Source organism: Myiozetetes cayanensis, unplaced genomic scaffold (genome assembly GCF_022539395.1).
Source record: "Myiozetetes cayanensis isolate MyiCay16 unplaced genomic scaffold, myiCay2020 scf4, whole genome shotgun sequence".
NCBI classification, from domain to species: domain Eukaryota; kingdom Metazoa; phylum Chordata; class Aves; order Passeriformes; family Tyrannidae; genus Myiozetetes; species Myiozetetes cayanensis.
In genome coordinates this window covers 36,603,813-36,630,756 of record NW_026087631.1, presented here as the reverse complement: position 1 = coordinate 36,630,756, position 26,944 = coordinate 36,603,813, and the positions used below count along the sequence as shown (strand labels likewise).

Here is a 26,944-nt window from a genome sequence, read left to right as displayed (position 1 = left end):
TTAACAACTTTAACTCAAAGTGGGTAACTTAAAACCACTTGCATGGACTGCTTTTGAGCAAATCGAATTTATACTTGTCAAAAGAGAGAGTGCTCAAACCAAGTGTTTAAAAGCAATACAATTTAGAAGGCATGTTCACAACTACACTGACACAAAAAAACGGAGATGCTATTCATTTAATCTTTTTTTTCTTCTATCCCCACTTTTTCTATGCTAGAAGTCTTCAACATCATGCAACTCTTACTCTCTTGCCTCCATCTCACACTCCAAGAGTTGTTTACTAATCTTAGCCCAGAGCTGATGAATATACCCAGAACTTGCACTCAGATGCTCTGAGGCTGGACAGTCACCCTAAAGCCTGGAGAACGGATCAACTACAAACACACTGAGACAAGATGCTTAAAGATTTTTTTTAATTCATTTATTACCTGTGCACAAGAGAAGTAACTACCAATAGAAACTCAAAAGCTATACAGTATTTTTACTTGCTGGTTAAAAGTAAATAGAGTATCATACGACCATGAATGAAAATAATGTCTTTAATTACAAATCAGAATATGTTAGAATCTCAGTGGAACAAGCCAAAAAGCCTTAGAAGCAATTCCAGAGCACAAGGCCCTGCCCCCTTTAATTTGCACAATGACAAAAGTAATTTACAGTTAATCTTTGTGAATACTGAGATAATGTTATAATGCAAATTTCTGTACAGTTAACTGTAAAGAGACAACCAGAACAGTAATTCTAGTATATCTTAACTGAACTTGCTTAAGCATTTTTTTCTGAAATAGTTACCAAAGGTCCTGGAAGATTCTACACCAAATCCAAGTCTTATGACTTTTTTTCCTGTGTTCTTTTTTGGTGTTTGTGGGGGTTTTGTTGGTTTTTATTTTTTTCCCATTACTTACAATCTCATTCTATTGTAATGTGTAAATCTCTAGAAATGAGCTGTCTGCATTGTATATATTGTGTTTATACAAATTAAAGCAAAAGATGGTACATTACTCAAGTGGTATAAATCTTCCAGCATTTTGCTAGTCAAGAAAAACAACATGCCAAAATCACAGTAAGCAGTATTGGTACCCACAGCTTCAATTACTTTGTTTCCTTTTTATTAATTTGTAATCTACATAAATTACTACTGAAGGATACTGTTTAGGTAGTAAATACATTGGCCATTTGTAGGTCAGACAAAACTTGTTCATCCAACTGTGAAAGCTGATATTGTTTCAAAAAAATCACAAATAATGCAGAACAAAAGAACTGATGCATTCAAGAAGGTGAAGATGCATTGATTCCCACTGTTTGAAGAAAACTACTGCATTCCACCTTCAAATGCATCAGGCTGGTTTCAGTTGTAACAAGACAATCCCAAGAGTCAGAATGAAATAAAGCAATTTGAAAGATTTAAGAGCTGTTATCAAAAATAAATTACATTTTTTAAAGTTAAAAGAAACACTGCTATGAAGGCTGAGAGCCAAGCAGCCTTTCAATAGCTGCATTGATGTCTCCTCCTGTTGCTATTAGTGCTTGTAAATTTGCTTCACGGTTCAGAAAGCCCATTGCACTCAGCTGTTCCAGTTGTTGCTGAAATCGAACTTCTGGGTTTTGTAACTGCTAAGAACAAAATTTCCAACTATAAAAATGTAATAGGCATATAGCAAAATACAGAAATTAAACACAGTTTGGTTCTGCACTGCTTTGTCTTTCCTAACTTTTGACTACACCTTTTTCAAGTTCCAAAAAATACATACTGACAAATTCAATTAACAATTGAATAATTTTTTTAACAAGTCAGCACCTTCAAATCTAAAGAGTAACTACACTTATGTAACATTCCCAAATAACTGCAGGAAAAACTGACTGTTTGATAAAAGAGGCTTAAAATTAAATTGGGTAAATTTATGTCCCATGATCCATTTCTTAAAGATATGCATATACATATTTTTTTAAAAATTAAACAGAGTTCAACATAGCAATGCGGAACAGCAAAGACTATAATGTTGCTGTCAGCAATATTGACCTGTCAGTAATAATGACAGGCCTTATTTTTCCTTGACATAGAAATCACCTCTTTTGTAACACTCCAAGTATTTGTTGATTAAAATTACCAAAACCTTAATTGTTAGAAAGCTTGAGCCTAAGGCAAACTGACAACTGTGCTTTATAGAAAAATTCTGCTTACACAAACTCATGGCAAAAATCTGCATTATTTCAATGATATGACCTTCAGAGGCATTCTTTTAATCAGAACAATAACAGGAAAATAAAATGCTGGGAAGCCAATTTAGATAGGTACACAAAACTTGTGCAGCTACTGCTAATTTTCCTGTTGTTCTAATTCAGCAGTTTCACACATCAAGAAATTACCACCTGTATTTAAAATCTGCATATGGTTACAAACCAATACAAAGAAGATGTAACCTGAAATTTAAGAACTGCCCCCCAGCTTGCTTTCCTCAAACAAAACTGAAGAAAATGTTGACCCAGTAGGGTAAGATTTGACAGCATAAGTGAAAACATGTAAGAATATGGTTTGCTACAGTAACACTCATGAATGCTTTCAAGTGGTTAGATAACAAAGAGGAAAAAAATCTGTCAGATCAGCAAAGCTGAACTAACTCACTCCATGGCAATCAAGGAGGGAAAAGCAGCACTGCCCTTTCCACCAAGAGCCTGCCATTGTACACGGTAGGTACCACAGCATAAGGGTGTTGTTTCACACAACATTCCTGAAAGTTAACAGCATGCTCACCATTCTACTATTACTGGAAGTTGCTACCTCTGCTTGACTTCTGGAGCTCTCTGGAAACCTTTACTCCCACTCAGTATGTTAACAAAATGCACTGCAATCTGGAACTCAGGATATTAGTGTACAAATTCAGGCTGCAAATAGGGAGAGTGGCTATTCCAAAGAGGGGGACAGAGATATAGTTACAGCTAAAGAGTAACAGCAATACAGGCAAAGAGCACACAGGTAAATATGCTCAAGCTTTACTCTTGCCTGAATTCACACTACACTTATCAGTGAATCTTATCACCTCGATCTGTCTCAATCTATACAAGCACTTCTGAAACTCCAGGGAATGAAGATGAGTATATAAAAATCAATCGACACTTTTAGTCAGATTTGGTGTTTTTTCAGCATTTCCTTGCATAGCTGCAACAGCATTTTTAAGCCTCCTCTACTGCCCGTTGACCAGAAGCATCCAGGAGACCCTGCCTTCAATTATCAGCCTTCTTTCCAGGAGGTTGATACCTGGATACTTTTTACCCCAACAAAGTAAAAAGTCAAAACATCTAGAATACGGTGATGTACTTTACCTGAGCATTTGCACCAGCAAGTGCCTGCAACATCTGGTGGACAAATTGCTGGTGACCAGGTTCAGAAGTTCCTGAAGCTGGACTTGTATTTTCAGTTGAAGCAGAACTAGGTACAGTGGACTCTGCAGGAGCTCCACTGCTCCCCAATCCACCTAAACCAGGATTGAATCTGTATAAATTACAGAAAAAGAAATACACCACTTGAATAATAAATACTAGCTTGTCTCTTCTCATTTTTTTAATTACTATGTACAAATTCTGTCAAAGAGGGGATGGCAACTTAAATAAAGTACCAAGAGAAAGACCAGAGTTATCACTGTTTAGAAGTACACAGCAGGCAAAAATGTGAGAGATTCCAGAACAGTGTAGTTAAACTAAAAAGAGGCAGGAAGAGGAGTGTTTAATAAAAACTTAATAAATCTCTAAATGTAAAAAGAATGAACAATACAAGGCCAAAGTTCCTGTCTAAATCAATTCTTACCCTGGTATAAGGCCCGGTGCTTCTGTTGCTAATGTCTGCAAGCCCTGCTGAATCTGTAGCAGAGCCTGCATTGCTCTAGGGTTTGACATAGCTGATAATGTGTCAGGATTCTGCATCTAAGAAAAGGAGAGAAAATCTTAATCATATGCAGATGTTCCAAATTAAGTTTTTTTGTTAGATCTCTTGTAGAATCTGACACAATTTCAGAACTTGTTTTTCAATTATGTAGTTCAATATTTATAGGAAATCCTTTAGTTATCTTTTCTTCTGTGAGAAAACTTTCATAGAAAGTAATCAATGAACTCTCTAGATGTGGACAAAGCCTTTCACATGAGAAGTACACAAGGAGTAGTATTTTTCATTACAGACCTCAATCTTTCAAAGCCATAGGTCTGTATTAGTACAACATTATTCTAGAATTGGTATCCTATTATCAATTATCATACTACTGGTAAGCAACAACGCTCAATGTGATGAAACTTGCCCAGTAGATATCAAAGAAAAACTACTGCATTTCTTCTTCCTAGCTAATTTCAGATCACAGCAGTTTCGTCATGACTATTTGTACTCATCTTCTCACATGCAGTGCCTTCACAGCCTGAAATGTAAACAAATACACTGCAAAAATACAAGCAAGGAAACGTACAACATTCAAGGATTCTCACTCTACTGTGACCTCAATTAAAAATTTGCTTTCATATCCACTAACGATTTAAAAGGCAAATCCTTTTCATTTCTGAACTGAAGCATCCAAAAACCTGACTATTTTAGATACAAAACCAAAACTAGTGGCTTAAACTTACTTCTGCTATTCTAACAAATAGATGATTGAAAAATAAGTTTCAGTTACAAATGACATAGTTTTGGTAGCCAGACGTACTTCAAATAGCAGGCAAGCTTATAATCTTAGCACCCTTCCCCTGGCAACTAGACCAAATTATTTTTGCTGAAAAACCCCTTTTGATTCATGTAGAAATCACAGCTTAAGCTTCCTCTGGTGCAGAGCAGAATTGGAGAATAGGACATGAAGAACTCTGCTCTGGAATATGGATGCCTAAGGAGACTTCAGTACACAAGTTACTACTCTCCATTCATCTCCTGGATTTTTATCTTCCTGATAGCTAAAAGTTAAAGAATAACTAAATATACAGATAGCAAAGGTTACTCAAATTTTAAAGAGGAAATGATTTTGGGTTCTCCAATGAAAACAGCTGCAACTACTTTACTGTCTGATATTTGAAGCTGTCTTACAGAAATGGTGGCACAACTATTCTCAGAGCACTTAGGTGGCCTGGATCTTATCTATTAATATTACTAATTCCAGTAGCAGCAATTCTTTCCTAGTTCTGCTGGGCAATTGCCCTTCATTGCAAAAGATGCCTTCCATTATACAGATTCCATGGTTTCTGTGTCCCAACCCCATAATAAAAACACCAGTAGATAAGCAAAGAAGTACAAGTTGCAATATTATCACCATTCTGAAAATACCCAGGTATTTCTTGAATTTACCTCACCTGCTACTGTTGTTGATCACCCGACCTTACACAGTGAATACAACAAAGAACTAGCTTATAAACTCCACAGTAATACTGACAGGAGATATCCGGAGGAAACAGAAATTATTCTTACTGTGCATTCATTAATTACCACTTATTCACATATTTCAAAACATACGTGTGGTACTAGCTCCTCAGATACTACTGAATCATTACAAAGCAGTGGCATTGTAAAACACAACCCTTTATGTGGTTGAAACAATATAAATGGTATCTTCTAAACAGTGAACTTGCTACTAGAATTCAAGTATGTGCTAATTATTTTACTTATAGAACCTCCTGTGTGCAGTCAGATCTTGACAGTGCACATTTACGCTGATTTGTGAGGACTGCCTAATGATGGAATTCATGCAGTGGATTTTGATTCCTAAAAAAATCATGCTTGCTCCCATTTATGGAACACAGTGCTACTACACACTGTGTCAACTAGTACCGAGCAGATACCTGGGCTGCAAGCACAATGTTGAGGAGAAGACAATCTTTACAGGCAAAAAACGTCAGAAACCACTTCTTTCGAGTCAGCTAATGACTTTGGTCTTTCAAGGCATGCTGAAAGATCTCTTTTCCAAATACATAAGGCAGGTTTGAAGAAGTAAGAAAAGCATAGTGAAACTTTACCTAATAGTGGGAGAAGTACTAATTCTTTTAATTTGTGAAACAAATCTTGTTACAAACAAGTGTTTTGTAAGAACTGGCTGGTGTGCAGCAAGAACAATTATTCCTTCTAAGCAAAGAAGCAAGAGCAAATCTAAGTGGTTGTTCTATCTAATCACAGACAACATTCAGTTTTTTGAAAGGGATGGATACATTAAGCAAGAATATTATTAAGGGACAATATGACTTAGTTTCTAAAGCTAATAAGAATATACTGCAGAAACTAGCTATTAGCCAAAACCAAGACAGGCACCAGTTTACTAAAAATATTGCTCACTGACTTGTAGACATTTACTAACAGCTAGTATCTCATCTTACTTGTTGAAGGAAAGTTGGAAGTTGTTGTCTCATTTGTTCCTGAAGTTGAGGATTTCCAACAAATAAAGGATTATTCAACATCATCTATAAGACAAAAATATTTAACTTCATAGATCAAGCAGTAAAATCCACAGAAGACTTTACAACAACTACTGTCGTGGTAATAGTCAGTGAAAATAACTTCATATTCATGAATAATAATCATCTACTCCTCCTTTGGCCAAAACTTTTTGGAGGTGTTTTGCTTTACTTTGGTGTTGCTTGGTTGGGGTTTTTTATCTTTAAGTGAATGAATTTCCATGAGGTAGGCTTGCCAATTATTACAAGAAAATCCTTTTCTGCTCAGCCTTAACTATAGATCTAAGTAATAGCTCCTTGTAAACATTACTTGAAGTCAAGGATATTTCCAAGTAGTATTTAATATAGAAAAGATAATGTTTTTTCAATCTCAGCTCAGGATTTGACTTCTGATATTACTGCTTTAATTTTAAAATTTGAAAGCACTTCTACAATACCATTCATAAAACAGCATCTGCATTTTTAGAGGGAGCACAGGTCACAAAAGTGAAGTTCAAAACAGTGTAATACCTAGATATGGCACCAAGTCCCCTCCCTTCACTTCTCCCAAGTTAGTGGGGGTATTTATTTACCAATAGATCCACCTTAATTTACCAAAGCATTTGTTCTGTCTGTTTCTTACGCTGGGTCACAAGTTCAGGGTTATACAAAACATACATAGCCCTGACAAGACATACATAGCCCTAACAAGTTATTTTAGAAGCATGTCAGACATGATGCCCAACTACAAGGTGAAGAAACCCCCTGTGACAAATTGTTAAGTGCAAGTAGGTAATAATTTCAGTGAGTTAGAGATTAACATTAAAAACAGGGTCATCCACTACACACAGCTGTAGGGCTATTTGGTTTTTATGTTTTGGGTTTTTTTTTACTGCAACACACACAATAAATACATCACTACACCAAATGCAATTTACCTGTACTGCAAGATCAGGATTCTGGCTTAATGATTGCATCATGCTTCTCATGTAGGGTGCAGACAACATATTCTGCATAAGTTGTGGGTTTTCTGTTATCTGTTGCAATAAGCTCTGCATTCCTGGTGTGTTGAACATACCAGCTTAAAAAAAGTAAAAGGCCACTTTAGTCTGGTGGTAGTCAAGATGTTTACTACCTAAAACCAGGATACAACCACCTGTTTTTTATGTGTTTTAGACCCTGAAATATATCTTACTGTGCTTATGCTTACACAGACACATCTATCACAGAAACTAAGACAGATGCTGTATCCAAGAAGCAGTCCCATTAAGTATCCACATTATTAGCTGTTTTCACATTTGCCTTGAAATAGAAAAAAAAACACAGTTCATCTAAAGATTCCCTACTTTTGTTATTTTAAGACAACTTAAATTTAAACAGTGTTTAAGTAACACTGTTATAGCCCTAAATTAATTTTCATATTTTTTTCCTATGGAGAACTTTGATACTAGTAAAATGTAAATTATACTAGTAAAATGCTATTTACAAAAGTAAATAGCAATAAAAACTTTGAATCAAAAATTCTCTTTCTAATGAAAGAATCATTTCAGCAGGCTTCCAAGTACATGCAAATATATACAATTGTAGCAAAAAACACACCTCCAAGTCCAGGCCCCAAATTTGGTCCAGTTGAGCTCTGTCCTGTAGTGCCAGAAGTGCTATTTTCAGCATTACTATTGCCACTGCTCTCACCACTAGTGCTGGTATTTGTTGTGGAAGTCCGTGAGCTGGACTGAGGAGCCCAGGGATTTGGCAGAGGATCTCTATTTTCTGTACGAGATGGCTGACTGTCTCCTCCTGTTGATGCATTGCTCACTAAAGAAGCAAATGGGTTACCTCCAAACTATAGAGAAAGGAAAGCAAACGTATAATTGACAAGTTACCTTTCCGAATGAATCATGAAGATAAATGTTTACACCTCTTAATCAGTTATAGTCATGATTCTACAGTAACTAAAGTTAAATACTGTGAAAAGACACTAACACTGAGAGATACTAGGACCTCCAAAAAATTAAATCACATTTCTTTTTGTAAGTAGGGTTGCTACTACACTGTATTTTTATCACAGTAAGATGGTATCTTGCATACTGGTTTCCAAATTGAAAGCCTTTTATTCTCATCTTCAGTTTAAAGTTACTAAACACACCCCCAAAAAGATTTTACTGCACCTCCAAATTTTAAGGTAAATAATTAAAGGAATTAAAAATTAAGTAATATAGAAATATATTAACTTTAAAATAGCTTCTCAATCACACAAAGCAATACCTATACCTCTTCAGGCTAACAAGAATACAGGATTTTTAAAGTTCTTCCCTCTCAAGAGTAAAAGGCTACATAACAACTTGCAAGTTTCAAGAAATGTTTTGGCAAGTGCACATTTGGAAATTTACATTACTTACAAGCTTTTATTTCGAAAAAGAAATATTCACTTTTGGTGTCATTTGTAATCTTTTCTCACCTGTTCCTGTGCTGCATTCAGTATTGGCTCCTGAATATCTGTGTACATGCGTCGCAAGGCATTGTATCCCCCTGGTATACTTTCAAGGTTGCTCAAGGCCCGGTCCTGGTTTCGCATCATTTCCTGCATCATTGCAGGGTTTCTAGCAAGTTCTAGTGTCTAGAGAAGTGGAACGTTTAATCTGTATTAATAAGAAATCCGTTCTAAAGTGAAAACGTCAGCATTTAGCAGTATCTTAGTTATCCCAGTCTAACCCAGTTTGAAATTATGATCAAAGCTGAATCAAGCTTAAGTGTGAGTCAACACAATTCGGTGTTTAGCCAGCATTCTACCACAACTGACTGGGTGAAAGAGTGTCTAAGCAAAAGAAAACCCCTGAATGAACTACACTTTTCTTCCTTCATCTTTTCCACACAATATATTCTTATCATTTCTAGCACCATTACACCAGGCAACCTATAGCATGAACTTTAAAGGAAAATACACACAATTTAAAAAGCATCTATTTATCTAGTTGGGTTTTGATACATTCTGCAACACAACATATCTTATGTATCATCTAATTTTAAAAGCATTTAGAAGTGAGATAAAATAAAAATATGCAGTATTTTGGAGAATTACTCTTGTTAAATTCGTTGGCTAGACAACAGGTTTTAAGTGGAGGCACATCCAATTCTAGCCTCAGAAGACATGACTACACAATCTTCAATGTCTTTGAAAACTGCTGCAGGTTTTCTGAATTATCAGTCTATTCTGAACAATAAAAAGTAGAAAAATAAACATTAGTTGTCTATGGCAATGTTTTATGGATTTTCAGTAAGCTTAAATACTTCAAGAACGTTCACCCACTTCACTAAGCATGTTTAATTCCTGCTATGTTGTATATAGTTACAGTATAATCAAAAGTCATGAACAGATCTTTCTACATACCTGTCTCATTATATCTGGATTATTCAGCATGTGACTGATTTCTGGATTTCTCTGTATCAGTTGCTGCATTTGAGGGTTAGCCATAATTAACTGCCTCATCAGGTCAGGATTTGAAAGCATGCTCTGAACAAATGGATTTTCCATTATCTGAACCATCATTTCTGGGTTGGACATAAGTTGCCGTTGCATCTGACTTTGCAACTCTGAAAAGTTTGAAGTATTTAAGCCCAGGCTACTTAGACCTGCCAAACCTCCAAGGCCACCTTTAAGAAGATGAAAAAAAGATAATTGAACTTCCAGTTTCTAGTGTACTTCCAAACACATCCAGATCCTTTCTAAATACAAAACTTGAACATATCCTACACTTCAAAATAATGAAAATGAATGGAAAGGCCCATCTTTGCAAGGCTGTTAAGGAGTTACCCACTAAGAGTTTTGCTTCTTTAAATGACAAAAATCCAACGAACTGTATCTTAAATATAACCTGCTACAATTCTAATAGCTTTTTTTCTCATTTTCCACAGCCAGGATACAAGAAATGTTTGAGTTTTGGGGCTTTAGATCCAGGTCTCACTCCCACCAGCAACACTTACCAACTGCATTTGTAAAAATCATTTATCTGTCTCCTCTTAGTTAGACTAAAACCAAGACAGAACTTCCAATATGAGTCATATTCCCTACTGTAATTAAAAGCAGAGTTTCTCTTGGCAACAATACACCAAGAGCTAATTATGTTTTGAATTGCTGTCCTTTGCTTAGTCCAAATAAAAAAATTGAGGTACTAGTCAGACTGAGGAACCATTTAAACCTAAACAAGCAATTCCTTACTAGGGTTGGCTTTTCCAATCTACCTCTACCCCACCCTACAAATGCAAAAAAGGTGAAAGAGAATGAAACAAAAAACCGACTGCAATTATGAAAATATGTTATTATTTTAAGTCAATAGAGTGCAGCCTCTTTATTCATAAAAGCAAAGACTCATAACGCAATCAGACTTGAAACCTGAGAAATACTTAATTGTAAGATTAGCAGCAATTTTATTGTTTCTATTGCAGATATGTGCTTTGTGTTACACGTCCAACTTCAGTACTTCATCAGTTCTCAGATAACAGGAATTCGGATGTACGTTTAAGGAACACAAGGATACTGGAAGAAGTTTCATTATCCATAGTGCCAAAATATAACATCAGTAACACCTTACTACTGAAGGTGAAAGGTACAAGTCTGAAGTTTGTTGCGAAACCCTGGCACAGTTTGCCCAGAAAGGAGGTGGATGCCCCATCCCTGGAAACATTGAAGGTCAGGTTGAATGGGGCTCTGAACAACTGATCTAGTTAAAGATGCCCCTGTTTGTCACAGGGGGATTGGAGTAAATGACCTTTAAAGGTCCCTTCCAACCCAAACTATTCTGTGATTCTGTATAAGATAAAAGAAACAACTTTCCTCTGGTAACTTACACATCAGAGACCTTCTAGAACCAACTAGAAACATACCTGTAATCAGCTTTTTGGCTGCTGTGTTTGGAGGGTTTTTTTAAGTTCTGACTACAGTAGAATAAAGTTTCAGGGACAATTACCTGAATCCAAGAGAAGACACCCACAATGCTACCTAACCAAAATTCTTACCCATGCCAAAAGGATTACTATTTGTTGAAGCTGGTGTTGAAGTACTAGTGCTTGATGTTGATGTGGTAGCAGCATTCCCAGTGGTGTTTGCCTGTTGAGCTGGGTGGTCTTGTGATCTAAAAAAGCAATTTTAAAACCTGTTAGTTTAAAAAGTTATTTTAAATAATGCTATTTAATGTAGGAATAGTATTATACTTGACAATCTTAAATTACATTTTGATTCCTTCTCAAAAACCAGTTATCCGTAGATAGCTTCCTAAAACAAATCTTTCTCAGACGTGTAATTTTTCAGAACAGTAGTTTCAAATATTAAAAAAACAGATGGGTACCACTGCATTCATAACCACTTTCTCATCCTAACCTGGGATGCCTGTCAATGAATTATTTCCTCTGCCCTTACCTTGCTTTAAGGATCCATGCCTTCTTCCACTACACTCAAATACTACCAATTACATGCGTGCACCTTAAAGAAATAAAGCCCTAAAAATTGAATGTGGTATTTGTTTCACACCACATTTTAATAGGAAGTTTTATCAAATGTGAAATTCAGTTAACGTTTCATTTCACTACATATCAGACTCAATACCTTTAAGACTTCAAGAACAGGCTAAAAATGTAGTTACATAAAGCTAAAGCCAGCATAATGTAGCACAGGCACTAAAGGCTGCCCATATGATATACTCACCACACCTTCCTACTGCAGGAATAAACACAGGTGTTGCCATGTAGCAAAAGAGATCAAGGAACTGAGCTAGAGTAAAGCCAGCCTGACCTCTCTGTTCAAAAAGAAAAGAGGCTAGTTTGAAATTCAAATCAGCTCTCAGTCTGGTTCAACAATCAATCTCATAAATGCCTGTATTTGCAGTACTACAGCATAAAATAACTTGTAAAACTATGGATTCAGACCTCACACAGATCTCAAAATTTGACAGGACACTAGACTTCATACGTCAGTTCATCTTGGAGTATCTTTCTGCTATAACAAAATTCTGAGCTTGCTCCACTCAAGCAAAGTTCAGGAAAAGAAACCCCAATCATACCAAAAAAATCCATGCTTGGAAGATGGCTCAGATGCAGAGGCCTTCCTGAGGTTTTTTAAGAGTTCTCTAACTCCATTAACAGCAACTGCAAACACAGGATAACTACCATTGGCCAAGGAGCTGTAACTTGAAGGGGGAAGATTATAGACTGTATTTTGACTGTGAATCTCCTGCCAGAGATATTTGGTTTTCTTTAGTCTAAAAAACACATACATTTCTTGTGCATAAGCAAAAGAAAAATATTAAGAATATAATCCTACTTGTACTTTCAACTGAGAAACTGTTTTGAGAAGCAGTTATACCTCTTCATGTAACAAACACAAAAATTCTCAAAAACTTGACAGAAAAGTAGATGAGACTGAAGCTTGCAGTTCATACTTCCATGGAAACTGGAAGAAACTGAAATACACTCCGAAGAATGTGGTCTGAGTGAGTGTCAAACCTGTCAGATTCAAGTCTTTGAGTGAGACTCCTGTAAAGTGCACATCATCTTTTATATCCACTTTCCCATTATGATTCCTCCTGTTACTTGTGAACAAATTACAGGTGTTGACCAAGAACTCTATTCAGATACCCAGTGCATCTTCACTGCCCATTGCTAATCACTCACTGCTACTCTGACACAGCCTAAGCCAGGTTACAAGACTACAATGAAAGTCTGTATCATTCTGGAAAATGTAGCACAGTTAAAAATAACCTTTTTCGACAAGGATTGGTTGGAATATTTGAGGATTCTATTTGAAAGTTACACACCTAATATTGTTTAGAAGGGAAAAAATCATCTTCAGATCCAGTTTTGGAAAAGAACCCTTGTCTATTCAGATATATGGCAGCAACAGTAACTGCAACAGTCAACAGAAAAGTAAATGGCAGAGTGTAAAGTGGTTGGGAACAAATCAATCTTGATACTCACGGCCAAAAATCAGCACTTGCCAGGTCACACTGGCATGGTCTAGATCTTGTGTTTCAGGACAAGAATAAAATTCAGGTATTTCAGCAAGTAGAATATTGAGATGTTTCAGGATAACGTTATACTTTTGCAGAGGTGATTTTCATTGTGCTGACATTTCCCTCTAGTAGGTTTTAGGAGTGTATGTTTAGTTTACTCAAGCAAAGCTAGTGGGTGAAAATACTAATGCCTCATTTGAAGACAGCATAGGCACATGTAGTTTTTTGTTTGTACTTCCTTGTCCAAGACATGATTAAAACACTCTGCAGATGATAGTAATGCACTCTTCTGAAATTATGCAAGAAAGTAGGAGAGAGTGAAGAGATGGATTGTAATGCTTATAGGATATATCCAGGGACACCACTAATTCCCCAAACTCGCCCAGAGGCCAAGTCCAAGAAGTTACCAGAGACTGGCACTGGTATTTCAGTGTGTATAGCTATTGTAGCTCCAACCTCTGAACCCACTGAAGACTGTACAATCGAAAGCATCCTGCTAACACTACTCACGAAGCCTCTCTGACACACTCAAAAAAGCAACAAAAAAATGGTAACAGTAGAATAGTAGTTCAGATAAACAAGGTACAGAATTACAGTATTAACTAATATTGTCTACAGGTTTGGGATGGAGGCTTGTATCAGTCTAAATTTCAGGCAGAGGAGGGCACAGGACAGGAAAGGGAGACCCCTGACAGTACAAACAAGTGTTTTGACTCCAGGACAGAAGAGGTAATCCCTCCAGGATGTGAACACGGAATTGAAGATAACAGTTTCAAAAGGCACCTACATTTAATGCTAATGCTACTAATTTCAGCAAGTGTTTGTATTTCATGCTAATGTTACTAGCAAGCTTTTGTGACTTGGTAAGGCCTGGAAAGGGAAAGCTGTTCTGTTCTCTGTTTCTGTTCTCTTGTATATTCCATCCTCTTTCCTTCAACATCTGACATTTTCCTGTAAGAGGAGGCCCTCACCATAAACAGGAAAGACCTAAGTAGAACAGGAGTAAGAACACTTTCAGTGTAGATACTGAACACCCTATTGACTAAGCAAGCTACATTTGAGGGATATATTCCTCTACTTGTTGAAATGATTTTTGGGCACTTCACAAGAAGTGGAGATAACACAGCTCAACTGATACAACTTTCTCACCATCACTCTAAAGATAACTCAAAAAGCCCAAATCTAAAGTCTGTTCAGCCAGAGAAATTCATTGCACTAAAGCAGTTGTCTAAAATTTTCTTTCCTCATTTTACCAAAACAGTGAGTCTTTACTCACTGTGTTAGAAAAACAAGGAAAGAAAATTCACTGCAGATGAAAGAAAGGAAAGAGGAGAGTGGAGGGGCAGACAAGAGAGGAGAAAAAAGCTTTTCTCAAAGTTTTCATGCATGAAAAGAAAACCTAAACAACATGAATCTATGGAGAATAAGAGCTAACATCTAAGAACTATGGAGCCAAAACACTGCCAGCACTAAACACAAGAAGTTAAAAAAAAAAAAAAAAAAAGCAGGAGATGTGTATTTAAAATCCGAATCTCATTAAAATACAAGATAAACCAAAGAAAAGAGCACTGTACTTTCAGACAGTTATTAGGCACCAGCTGTAACTAAGGAGCTGATTAAAGTGACTTAATAAAATCTAGGTTTGCCCAACAGAAAGCTATAAAGAATTCACAGTCTTTTTACAGGTAAAAAAGACCACTCATCATTAAGGTTTACCTGTTTTGTGTTTTGATAACCAGGTGAACAGTGAGTCCATCATGAATTCCATGTTGAGTCAAAGTATCTTGATCTTTTAAAATTTTTCCAGCAAATATCAACACAAGCTGATCAGTGTGGGACTTGAAACGCTTAGAGATTTCTTCCTTGAACTAAACAAAAAAATTAGTATTATACATTTATGCAATTGAATATTGAACTGTAATTTTTTTAATAATTTATGAACAAGATATTTTTTACATTTGCTGTATTACTTCACCTACACTGCACAAACAAGAAATACTTTATTATGTATTCTAAACTTTTTTTTTTCAGAGAAAGATAGGAAATATTTCTTTTTCATACAAAAAAAAAGGACATGAGAAGAACTTCACATCTATATCACTAGTTATATAACTAGTGACAACAAAAACCTGATTTCTCTTGAAGACTACTGTAGGTTCAATCAGGCACACATCCATGTCAATAGATACACACTATTATATACACTGCTTAAACACAGACATACGTATGCGCATGGTCAAGTATGTATATAATTACATACTAGCAAGTACACACTAATACACATACATGCACACCACTGAAACCATCCACTGCTGCAAGACTGAGGATACGATGTCACAAGCAGGATAAATCTGTCTAGACTTTTGCTGGCAATGAGTATTCTTTTTTCTTGGACATATTTTTGCTGCTTTCTTTCTATGTGTCAAAACCAGCATTCCTTCCCACAGAGGCAAAAGTTACACCTTAGGTGGTTCTGTTTCCTCATTCAACACATGAGGCAGCTACATAAAATGCAGCATAAATTGCTGGCCAGGGCATGGTGAATAGCTGCATTTTTCAGTTCACTAAGAAATTATACCCTCATTGAAACAACTGAACACAGAAGACCACTCTATACCTTCTTGCCTTTCTACTCAATAATAACCAAGTTCTTTGAACAAGTTCTAATTGAAATTTATTCTTCTCTGGAAAAATACTCTCATCAAAAACAAAAAATTTACAAAACTTAAAAAGGAATATATCCAAGAAAAATGCTAAGGACTAACTTCCTTATAAGAATGCCAAATAAATTTATGCAACAAGACTAGTCTGCAGGCTAAGTATTTTTAAAACAGTTCAAGGTAGTTAGAAAGTCTTTCAGAAGTTCACCCTGTTTAAAATTTTAAAGTTAAGTTGACCATCATATTTTAAAAAACATCTCAAACATCCTACAGAAGTCTCATTCCATATAGAAAAATATAATACTAATCTTGCAACTAGTTATTAATAATTACATTTTATAATAGGCAGAACTACAATAGTAAAATACCACTGTATTATGCTTTGAAAGTGAGTCTCTAGTTGAAGTATTTTATAGCACAGGAGAAGGAGTCCAAGAGACAATATACAGTGAAAGTCTCTGTGTTTGTGCAGAAGGTTGCCCTTGGTTAGTTAAAAGTCTACACTGAGTTAGTTTCAGTTCTTGAAAAAAAATCACTTTTCAGTCAGCCTTTATATTGGCAATATTTAGATTTATAAGTATTCCAGAAAGTCATTTAGTCCATTCCTTTTCCAGGTGGGTTACTTATCTGAATTACTTCTATCATGTTTATCTAGTCTGTTCTCTGAGGTCCCCAGCAACATTTTCCCAAGAAACTTATTTCAGTGTTTCACTATCCTATTTCTTTATCATCCTTTCCACAGTGGACAACACAAACAGATTGTTCTTTCCTTTTAAATAAGGGATTCCAGTAAGGTTAATCTTTCCTTGAGGGTTAAATTCTAATCCAGTCATTCCCACCAGCCTTCGGACTTTTCAAAACCAATTACTGTTTTAAGAAAAAGTGAGAAATCCATGTGGGAAAATATTCATGCTGACTTATTTAATAGTTATAAAGTCTAAACATTTTGTAGAATCACAGAAGGGCTGGTGTGCATTTCTCAAATACCAATAGCCAGATGGCTGTGGAGCCAACCCAGGACTGTTGGTAATAAGAGACAAGAATTGCTGGTAACAACCAAGGATTTTTGGTAATAATATGCCTTTGGAAAGAACAGGATGTGACTGGAGAATGGGGCCATGTAGAGGTAGAGGGGCACTTTTCCACGGCAAATATCCTTATTGTAGCTCCTGGAGATAGGCACAACACAGTATAGCGCAAGTGCAAGAATGAGGCTGAGAAGTGGCCACAGACTGTGGAGTGAACCAAGACCAACAAAGACACACAAAGCCCTACAACCCATTTCCAGAAAGGTCTAGAAGAAAGGACTGCACATGACAACAAATTTGCATAGAAAGTGAGAAACTTATCTCCGAGGCAAGGAAAGCCTTTCTGTAAAAAGGTATCCCCGCAAAGCCCAGGCACATGTGTGCCCTCAGGACTCTGGACACCCCCTCAGCTGGATCAGTGCTGGAGCCAGGATTGGTCTCTTTTTCTCTCTTTCTTTCTTATTTTCTTGTTTCCTTTCTTTCTTTCCTTCTCTCTTCTTTTCCATCTTAACCCCTTATTCAAAACCGACTGCAATGAGCTCATAGTAGGGTCACTGACGTAACATATCAATGCCAAGGTGTGTAATTTACAAATAAAACTTCCCAAGATCTTGTGGAGCCTCTGACTTTTGTCATTCCTTTCTGTGACATCTCACTCTTTAAGTGGAAGGAAGCATCTACGAATCTCGAATCTCAAGTGCTCACTTCTCACTTCCACCTTAAGGGTGGAATGTCACATCTTTTTTTGCTGAGCAACTGTTCAGGCAGTTACGTTCTACTTGGTATTATTCTAGTTAATTATTGTTAATATACATTGCAAAGCAACATAAAACCAGCAGAAATAATTACAATTTGGTATAAAGCTAATACATAAGAATAAAAGACTACCATACTGTGACAAATCAAAGAGTAATGACATTTACCCAAACTCACTATCATGTTTTCCACAATATGATGTGACAGTGAGGTCCACAACTTAATTCTCATCAGAAAGTTGATGTTGTAGTAGATAAACAATATTCATGGAATCACAGAATATCTCAAATTGGAAGGGCACTATAAGGATCATCAAGTCCAACTCCCTGTTCTTTGTAGGACTACCTAAAACTAAACCATATGACTGAGAGCACTGTCCATAAGCTCCCTGAACTTTGACAGGCTTGGTGCCATACACTTGGTGCCAGCGCTTCCCAGGACCCTTCCAGGGACTGACAACCCTCTCAGCGAAGAATCCTTTCCTGAAGTCCAATGTGAACCTCACACAACCTCATTCCACTTCCTTGTGTCCTACTGCTGCACACAAGAGAGAGGAGATCAGCTGCTTCCCCTCCAGTGCCCCAGCCCAAGGAAGCTGTAGGTTGCCATGCAAAACCAACACTACAGTAAGACAGAATTGCAACCACCAACATACCAGGACCCACAAAACAACCTCTACAACAACATACATGAATTATTCAAGTGCACACCAGATTTCTTTCCAGTCACAATAATGAAACTGCAGAGATTAATGAGCCAGTTTTGGCTGAGACATATTTACATAAAAATCCTACTCAAGATGCAATGGAAAAGTTAGGTCTCTTCCTCAGCTTCACTTTCATTCGGCACAACCTTGGAACATCTGAAATGACAGGATATAAGCAGCACATAAAGGGAAGAGTGCAGCAGTGCATAGTATTGGAAAGGGCTCAGGACTCATATTCTAGCCAGTTCTGTTCCTTCCAGGGATCCTTCAGCAAGCCACTCCATTTCTCCAAGCTTTGACTTAGGAAAAATGGTTAGCTATACTTCTCTTCCCCATAAAAGCACCTGGCAATCTACTCCCTCCCTGTTTCTTGTGTTCCTGCTCACCAGCAAAGCAAAACTGTCAGCTCCTTGATTTAGATTAAAGACTGGCCAGAACAGAGTTCATTTTTGCAGTAGCCAGGAGGAGGCACTGCCAGAATCTGGTGGTTATAGCACTTCCTGTAATTGCCTGCAGCAGAGGAAAAGGACTCTCTTCTGCGGAGCAGGGGATGCTTCTGGTGGAGAAAATATGGTGGAGGAAGCCATCTGGTATTGTCTATTACTGGGGTACTTTTTTTTCCCATGTGAATTGTTCCTTTTCTTGTACCCTCTGTAACTGTATTATTGCTGTTAGTATTAATTTTCTTATCTCACTGATGTTTCCAGTAAATTGTTTGTATCTCAACTTGTGATCTTCACCTTTTCTGCCTCCAATTCTCCTCTCCAATCCATCACAATGGAGAAAGAGAGGAGAAAACAGAGAAGCAAGTGAGAGCAGCATGTGGTTTGGAGTCTCGGTGGGGGCACTGAACAGGGGAGAACCATTCCTAAACCATGACAGCACTACTTAGGAAGAGCCAAGGTGTCGATGTGTTATTAACATTATTCTCGCACTTAATTCAAAACACACAGCACCACATGAGCTACTAAGAAAATTATCTCAGTCAAAATCAGGACACCATGTCACCATATGTTCCAAATTCTTAATATTTTGCCCTAACTTTACTCCTAGACAGTGACCTTTTTACAGAGCCAAGGTTTATAGTAATTAAGTTGAAATGTTGCCTTGCTCTAAAAATCTTAACATGACACCTCTACCACAGCTAATTATTTATTGAAGTTTTCTGTGCTGTTGGCAATTTTGAACTGTGTAAAGGACAATCTTTAAAAACTCTGTGATACAGCTGACTGAAGGTGATGGATTTGAGCAAAACAAACTCACAGGAGGAATGTAGGTCCTATCTGACATGGAAAAAGTTAAAAAAAAAATCAGAAGAAATATATGAATATTAAACTTACTTTTATGCAGAAGAGTATCTACACACAAGACACTTCACAGTATTACTTAAACAGGTTTTCTTATTTTACTGTATCTGCCAATTATTTATCAGAAAACACTTGCTAAGCACCATGGTCGGATAACTGATACCTTTGAGTTATATCTAACTAAGCCAACTGTACAGAAAGTCATTACACATTTACTTTTGAAGATTTTTGTTCTATCAAATAGCCACCTATCATCACTCTAAAACAATTTTAATCAAGTTCCCAAAATGAGAAGAAAAAACCAAACATCTTAAGAAATATGACTCAGAGTATATTGCAAGGCAGACTCCATAAAGACCATCTTAGACACCACAGGATTGAAAACGTAATGCTAAATGATTCATGTACTCTAGTGCCTTGACTGTCAAGAGAAAGCTAAATCACAGTCCTGGAAAAGAAGAACAAGTCAGATTCCACTATATATTTTCAACCTCCTTTGTTTGTACCATTCAGTAATCCCTGGATTACGGAAAAACAACAAACCAGAATTGGATTAGGTTAAGAGAATTGAAATTAAACTGAGCTAGGCACAAACGTGAAACCTTCGATTTCTGAATTTAAAGTATCAACCACGAGCTGGACTTAAAGTATACAACTTTATGAGATCTCTATTCAACAAATAGCAGAGTCTCTACACAATGTATACATTGTGTATATATAATTATATATACACTATATATATATATATATAATTCTGTAAGTCCGGCTTTTTATCTGTAATTTACTCTAGTACAGAAAGCACATTTGTGTTCACCTAGTTTTAAAACCATATTACAAGCTGTTAAATATGCTATTACTGAAAACTATACTTCATAATGAAGAGAAATTCCATTAAATGTTTCAGTTAAATAAAAAAATGGAAAAAACCACCCAAACCTTCAAAAGAACCAAATCTGTTTTCTGTGGAAGTAAACTCACTTTCACTAAGTTTTCCAGATGGTCATTGCTCTGAAATTTGCATATAATCAAAGAACTGACAACAATTCTCTGCAAGAACTGCAAGCTTCTGAAATTTTTACTGCAGATTTACTATATCCACTCTTTGTTGGCCTAGAAGGTAATAATACACAGCTAGTCATGTTACTCTGTTTCAGAGTTGAAATGTTCACAGAATGCACCACTCGCACTGGTGGACAGTAATTCTGAACCAGTTACAATAAACTGCAAATGTCAACACAGGGCATTAAAAGAGCACCTTGAAGCCTCAGGAAGCTTTAACTCTTCTAAAATTCACTCTGTGTAAATAGTCTAAATGATGAAGGTAAAACTGTTTTCCATGTAACTGATTCCAACACCTCACCACTCAAAGAGCTCAAGCTGTTCACTAAGATAGGAAGGCATAAGTTGTTCCTAACATGAGTGCACTTTTTCTTTGCCAAAACACATTAAGTCAACTCTCCTAGGCAAGAATATCAAAGATTGTATTGCCATTAACTCAGAAAATAAATGGAAAGAAAAAAAAAACAGGACAAGAGACAGTCTTAGTGAGCTGATACTCTAGTACCAATACTGTCAGGGTTAGCTAAAGTCAACAGGTTTATAGGTATGCATTTTCAGCCACCATGTACTCATGAAGTCTTTACACTGAGCAAGATCAGTACCATAACCAGTCAAGAAAGCAAATATTTGGTCCTTGTCCTAATACTGAGCCAAACTGTGCTCAGCACAATCAAATAAGTTCGAAGAAAAATAGGCAGACACTTGCAATCAACTGACCTCCAGAGTGGCTTTGTACTTAAAGGTTACTTTCCATTCCAACTTGCATACTCACTGTTCCTGCTGCACAACACAGGATCAGCAATAACAAACCCTATTTTGCTGAAGTCTTCCAATATAGGAAAAAAAATCTTCACAGAAAAATTGCAGGCCTGATTTACATTAATGGAGCAACATAAAATATGATTTGTGTGGCCTTAAATTTGGCCCCAATGAACCAAAACATTTTCCTAGAAAATCCAGGTTATTGTTCTGGCAATATTCTGAAATGATTGCAGAGAAATAAACAAGTCAACTCACAGTCATAATATGAGCTACAGAAATATACAACTGAATGAGGTTTATTCTGCTGGGTGACTTGGGTTTTTTTGTTGTGTTTTTTTTTGTTTTGTTTGGTTTTTTTGGGTTTTGTTGTTGTTGTTGTTTTTTTGTTTTTGTTTTTGTTTTTTTTTTTCTAAACAAGCTGCAAGTTATTGGGCCACCTATCTCAACCATACAAACAACATGCTGATTCTAGATGCATTTAGACAGATGTTCAACTTGTCTGGTATTTGAGATTAACCTATTTTCAAGTCTGGCTCAAGAAACATCACATCTACTGTTGACGCTTATTACTATGAAAAGCTCATTTTTACAGTTTAAGAGAAACAGCCACCATTAGTCACACTATGGGGACAGTGCATTTTTTAGTGTTGTTACACTGCCTGGGACTTCACACAAATGGCCAACTCATTGGTGCAATCTCACTTCACAGGGACAAAGACATAACTGCAGATCTAATCTTTTAACAGTGGTTCCAAGAGAGACAACACTCAGAGCTAAAGTATCTGTGGACAACAAAGACAGTTGATGTAGAGTGCTCTATTAACTCCCTAAACTTGCAAGGCTGATTATCATAAAAATTCATGCTCTTGCTGGTTGTACAATTACTTCAGTTTAAGACAATTGCTTACTTGAAAGCCTGGTAGCTCCACCAGCATTCACATCTGAAACAAACTTGTTGAAGTCAAATATATTCTGAAATTCACATCTTAAGTAAATCTGTTTATAATTCCTGAAGGATGCAAACTAATGGCTAACTGCTTTTCAGGACAAATGCAATTCTTAGGTTAGATTCAGCTTATGAATCTCTCTTTTGAAATACCCAAACAAAACAAAAGCCCTCAAACTGCAAAGACTTTTACAAAAACTGCATTGATGCTGCTCACAAATCTATGGAGAACAGAGAAGTGAAAAGCACCCCTTTCAGACTGATATTGCTGGGAAAGCAGTGAACAACATTAAAAAGCAAACACAGTCATTCAACCTTCGGGAGAAATGCCTAGATTAAGCTTGCAGAGAGAGCAGCTGATAGCACACAATACTGCAGCTGCCAAAAGACCAGTGAAGACGAGAGCAGATCCAACCCACTGGCAGCTGGAGAGAAGATCTCAACGAAACTCAGGTCTGGGACACTTTTAGGCCTTGATGTTTGTTGATGTTAAAACGAAACAAAACAAACAAACAAACAAGGAAAAAAAACCCTGAATCTAAAAAAAAAGGGTAAAAAACCTGAAAGAAATATCAGCATTTTCTCTCTTCGCAGCAACTAGGTGGAGCAAGAGGCTAACAGGTTAGCCAAGGTGGTAACACTACCTTTGATACTTGGGAGCCTTCACCTTTTGTATCCTGCTCTGATAGCCAGGCAGTGTCTTTCAGCTCATGCATAAGGTATGATTTCAAGTTCTGTATCTAGACACTAATGGCACTCTCCCACATACAACCTTCTTTTGATGAGGTGTGCGCTAAAAAAAATGTAGAGTAACACAGAGTTGCCATATTTAGAGACATTGCAGTGAGAAAAATGGGAAATCCTAAGGAAAATGCAGGAGGCTCTGAATTTAGCAATCCTTACATCCTCTGCAAGCAGGAGATTCTTGCTTTTTATATTTTGATTACACCTTTTCTATGATTTGTAGCTTTCTAATCTAAATAAATGAAGTTCTAGTCGATATTTGCATGGCAAACCTTCAAAAGAAATCAGAAGACTTGCAGGAAACAGTAATGATGAACCAGTAGGTGTTACTACTTCTGTTGAGACAGGGGCACCACGGGGCAGAGACTTTCACACAAACTGCAATAACTTATTACAGTTATCTGACAACACTACCATGCTAAGTACCCTACCCAAAAATAGCACATTTAAGTACAGCAGACTGCAAATTTTACAGAGTACAAAGACATTACTTCCTCCAAACAGAGGCCTATTTACTGTTTTTAAAGGCAGTGTTGGACCAAAAGAAGCACTGGAATTACAGAGGTGCTGGTGACTGCATATGCTTTCTACAGTCATGCTCGTCAGCCAGTGAGACAACTACTGCCAGACTGAGTCAGCTGAACAGAACAACTCACACTCAGAGAATGAGAAAAGAGAAGCTTCAGGGTGACCTAATTGCAGCCCTAGAGTCCCTGAAAGGAACTTACAGCAAGGCTATTTACCAGAGCATGTAGTGGCAGGACAAGGGGGAACAGCTTCAAACTGAAGGAGTGTGGGTTTAGATTAGGTATCAGGAAGAAATTCTCTGCTGTGAGGGTGGTGAGGCACTGGAACACGTTGCCCAGGGAAGCTGTGGGCACCCCATCCCTGGGGTGTTCAAGGCCAGGTTGGATGGGGCTCTGAGTAACCTCGTCTAGTGGAAGGTGTCCCTGACCAAGGCAGAGGGGTTGGAACTGCATGATCTTCAAGGTCCCCTTCCAACCCAGGCCAGTCTATAAAATCACAGACCCTCTGTTGTACAACAGTGAGGAGAAAGGCCGGGGACGGGGGCGAAAACGAGTTTCTCCAGTACCCCGCGAGCCCGAGAGGGCAGCGCTCCTCTCCCGGGCCGGGATGGGCCGTGGGCTCGGCCGGAGCGGCCCGACCGCGCAGGACATGCTTCGTCACCGGGACGGGCTCCCGCCCCGCGCCGCCCCTCACCTGCCGGATACTGCTGGTCTCGGACACGGCGAACTCCTCCTTCTCCTTGGGAGTCTTCACCGTGACTTTGATGATCCGCGGTTCGGCGGCACCGGCGGCGTCCCGAGTGGGGGAGCCCGGCGGGGCCCCCGCGGGATCTTCGGCTCTCTCCGACATGCCGTGGGCTGGGCTGGGCTGGACAGGACAGGGCAGGCCTGGCCGAGGTTCCAGCGGTTCCAGAGGTTCCAGCGGTTCCCGGCAGTTCCCGGCGGCTCCAGCCGAGCGCCGCCGCCGCGCCCCCCACACCGGAAACGGCCCGGCCGTCGCGCACCGTGATGACGCAGCGCAACGGGGAAGTTACTAGAACGGGGCGGTGCCTCGCGCCCCCGGCATCGCGCGTGCGCACACCCCGGGGGGCGGGGCCTGAGCCGCGTGATGGGGGCGGGGCGTGGCCCGCGCGCCGTCCCAGCGTTCCCGAGCCCCATCCCGGGCTCCGCCGGCACGGCCCTATGGGATACGACTCGTCCTGGGGCCCTCCGTACAGCAGAGATAAAGCTACTGGAGAGGGTCCCGCGGGGTCACAGAGATGATCCAGAGTCCGGAGCATCTCTCCCATGAGGAGAGGCTGCAGGAGCTGGGCCTGTTCAGTGTGGAGAAGAGCAGACTGAGAGGGAGTGTCAGCAGTACATTCACATGTCTCAAAGGCGGGTCTCAAGAGGATGGTGCCAGACTATTTGTGGTGATGCCCAGCGATAGGACGAGAGCAGCGGCCATAAACGCAAACGCAGGAAGTTACACCTCAACGCGAGGAAGAACTTCTTTCCCTTTAGGGTGGCAGAGTACTGGAACAGGTGCCCAAGGAAGTAATGGATCCCGCCTGTATGGAGACATTCAAAACCCAGCTAGACACATTCCTATGTAACCTGCTCTACATGACCCTACCATGGCACGGGAGTTGAATTGGATATCTCCAGAGGTCACTTCCAACCCTAACTGCTCTGTGATTTGTGTGATTTTAGATTTTGATCCCATTTTGATCTGTGTGCTTTAATGACCTAGTTAAGGTGGTTAAACTGTGTGGAACTTAACTTTAGTGGTACACTTCTGGTGATGATCAGGTGGTACCAGTAGGTAGTAGAATGAGCCTTGCCAACAAACTTTGCCACACTTTCACTCTTACACAACCCTAGGGAATGTGTCACGGAGGTTTAGCCTGGGTACTAGGGAAAGGTTCTTCACCCAGAGGGTGGTTGGGCACTGGCACAGGCTCCCCAGAGGAGTGGTCACAGCACTAAGCCTGATGGAGTTCAAGAAGCGTTTGGCTGATACTCTTGGGCACATGGTGTGACTCTTGGGGATGGCCCTGTGCAGGGCTAAGGGTTGGACTCAATAATCTTTGTGGGTCCTTTCCAGCTCAGAGTATTCTGTGTTTCTGTAAATCTGCCTTTGCCGATACCTTTGCTGGTGGTTTTGTTGAGCAACACAAACCGCCCACTTGCAGCCGCCCTTCCCTTGCTGTGCCAGGCCCTCCCATCCCACAGGCAGCACAGTCCCTCGCTGACACAAGTCATGGGAAGCTTAGCATTTACTGCCAGATGTGGGGGGCACGTGCTTTGGATTTTCAGTAAATGGACAGGGAAGGTCACCAGGAGTCTCCCAGCCAGGAGCTGGGAGTGCAGGTGCCTGCGGCACAGCTGCGGTTTGCAGGAGTCCCGGTCTGTAACACAACAGCGCGAGGTGTCACAGGGACCTGACGTGACTTGGAGGGCCTTGGTGTTGGAAGACTCAAGAAAACTAACTTGGCACAGTTTGTGAACCTACATGAATGAAATAAATCAACACCTGATGCTTTTAATTTATTTGGCAGAAGCAAAAGGGCAATAAATACTAAGCATTTACTGCTTTAAAAGTATTGCTACAGAAGTGGTCCATAGCTGGAAATCAGATTTTCCTCAAATTTGCACCAAAAAACCTCAGTCACAAATCAAACCTCGTATCACCAAGTCAGGTATTCTTCCCAAATATGCCTGCTTCTCAGGAAATTCAAGATGTCTGTTACTGTTTTGTTTTAAAATACATGTGTAGCTTTGAATTCTAGACTCAAATGTCCTTTTTTGCTTAAACAGTAGCCTGAATCATATGATTTTCTGGTTTGGTCTGCTCTTGGACTACTCAAGTAGACTTCTTGGAAGCTCTCAGTAGATTTGTTCAGCTGGTACTAAAAAAAGTGTAATACGGCATGGTAGGCTCCAGACGTCTAACATTTTTAGTAAAGGAATGTAAGATTTGCCAAGACTTTTAAAATAGGAATACCAAAGACTGGCTGAAGGCAATTCCACATTTTGCCTATTGTAGAGGTTTTGTTTATTTCACACGAAACTTATTCCA

At 38.6% G+C, this 26,944-nt stretch overlaps 1 protein-coding gene across 2 annotated transcripts; it reads right to left on the bottom strand.

Moving 5' to 3' along the window:
- Positions 1-521: 521 nt before the first annotated feature.
- Positions 522-24,874, bottom strand: UBQLN1 (ubiquilin 1). Of its 2 annotated transcripts, none has more exons than XM_050329738.1 (11): positions 24,578-24,874; positions 15,105-15,256; positions 11,401-11,516; positions 9,776-10,038; positions 8,846-9,004; positions 7,987-8,230; positions 7,326-7,468; positions 6,331-6,414; positions 3,803-3,918; positions 3,322-3,490; positions 522-1,614 (listed from the first exon to the last, which is right to left on the bottom strand). In XM_050329738.1, exons 1-11 carry the CDS (start codon positions 24,731-24,733, stop codon positions 1,459-1,461), a joined length of 1,758 nt encoding a protein of 585 aa, XP_050185695.1. In that variant the 5' UTR covers positions 24,734-24,874; the 3' UTR covers positions 522-1,458. The 2 variants fall into 2 exon arrangements, with proteins under 2 accessions (XP_050185695.1, XP_050185696.1); XM_050329739.1 differs by having other exon boundaries at positions 522-1,611.
- Between the last annotated feature and the right edge of the window lie 2,070 nt (positions 24,875-26,944).

What these genes read in the sequence shown, in the direction of transcription:
- UBQLN1 (XM_050329738.1), bottom strand. Translation starts at nt 24,733, where the DNA reads ATGTCGGAGAGAGCCGAAGATCCCGCGGGGGCCCCGCCGGGCTCCCCC. An exon ending in AGACCAGCAGTATCCGGCAG is followed by an intron (nt 15,257 to 24,577) that starts GTGAGGGGCGGC and finishes TTTTTTGTTTAG; the next exon opens with TTCAAGGAAGAAATCTCTAA. An exon ending in ATCCAGATATAATGAGACAG is followed by an intron (nt 9,005 to 9,775) that starts GTATGTAGAAAG and finishes CCACTTCTCTAG; the next exon opens with ACACTAGAACTTGCTAGAAA.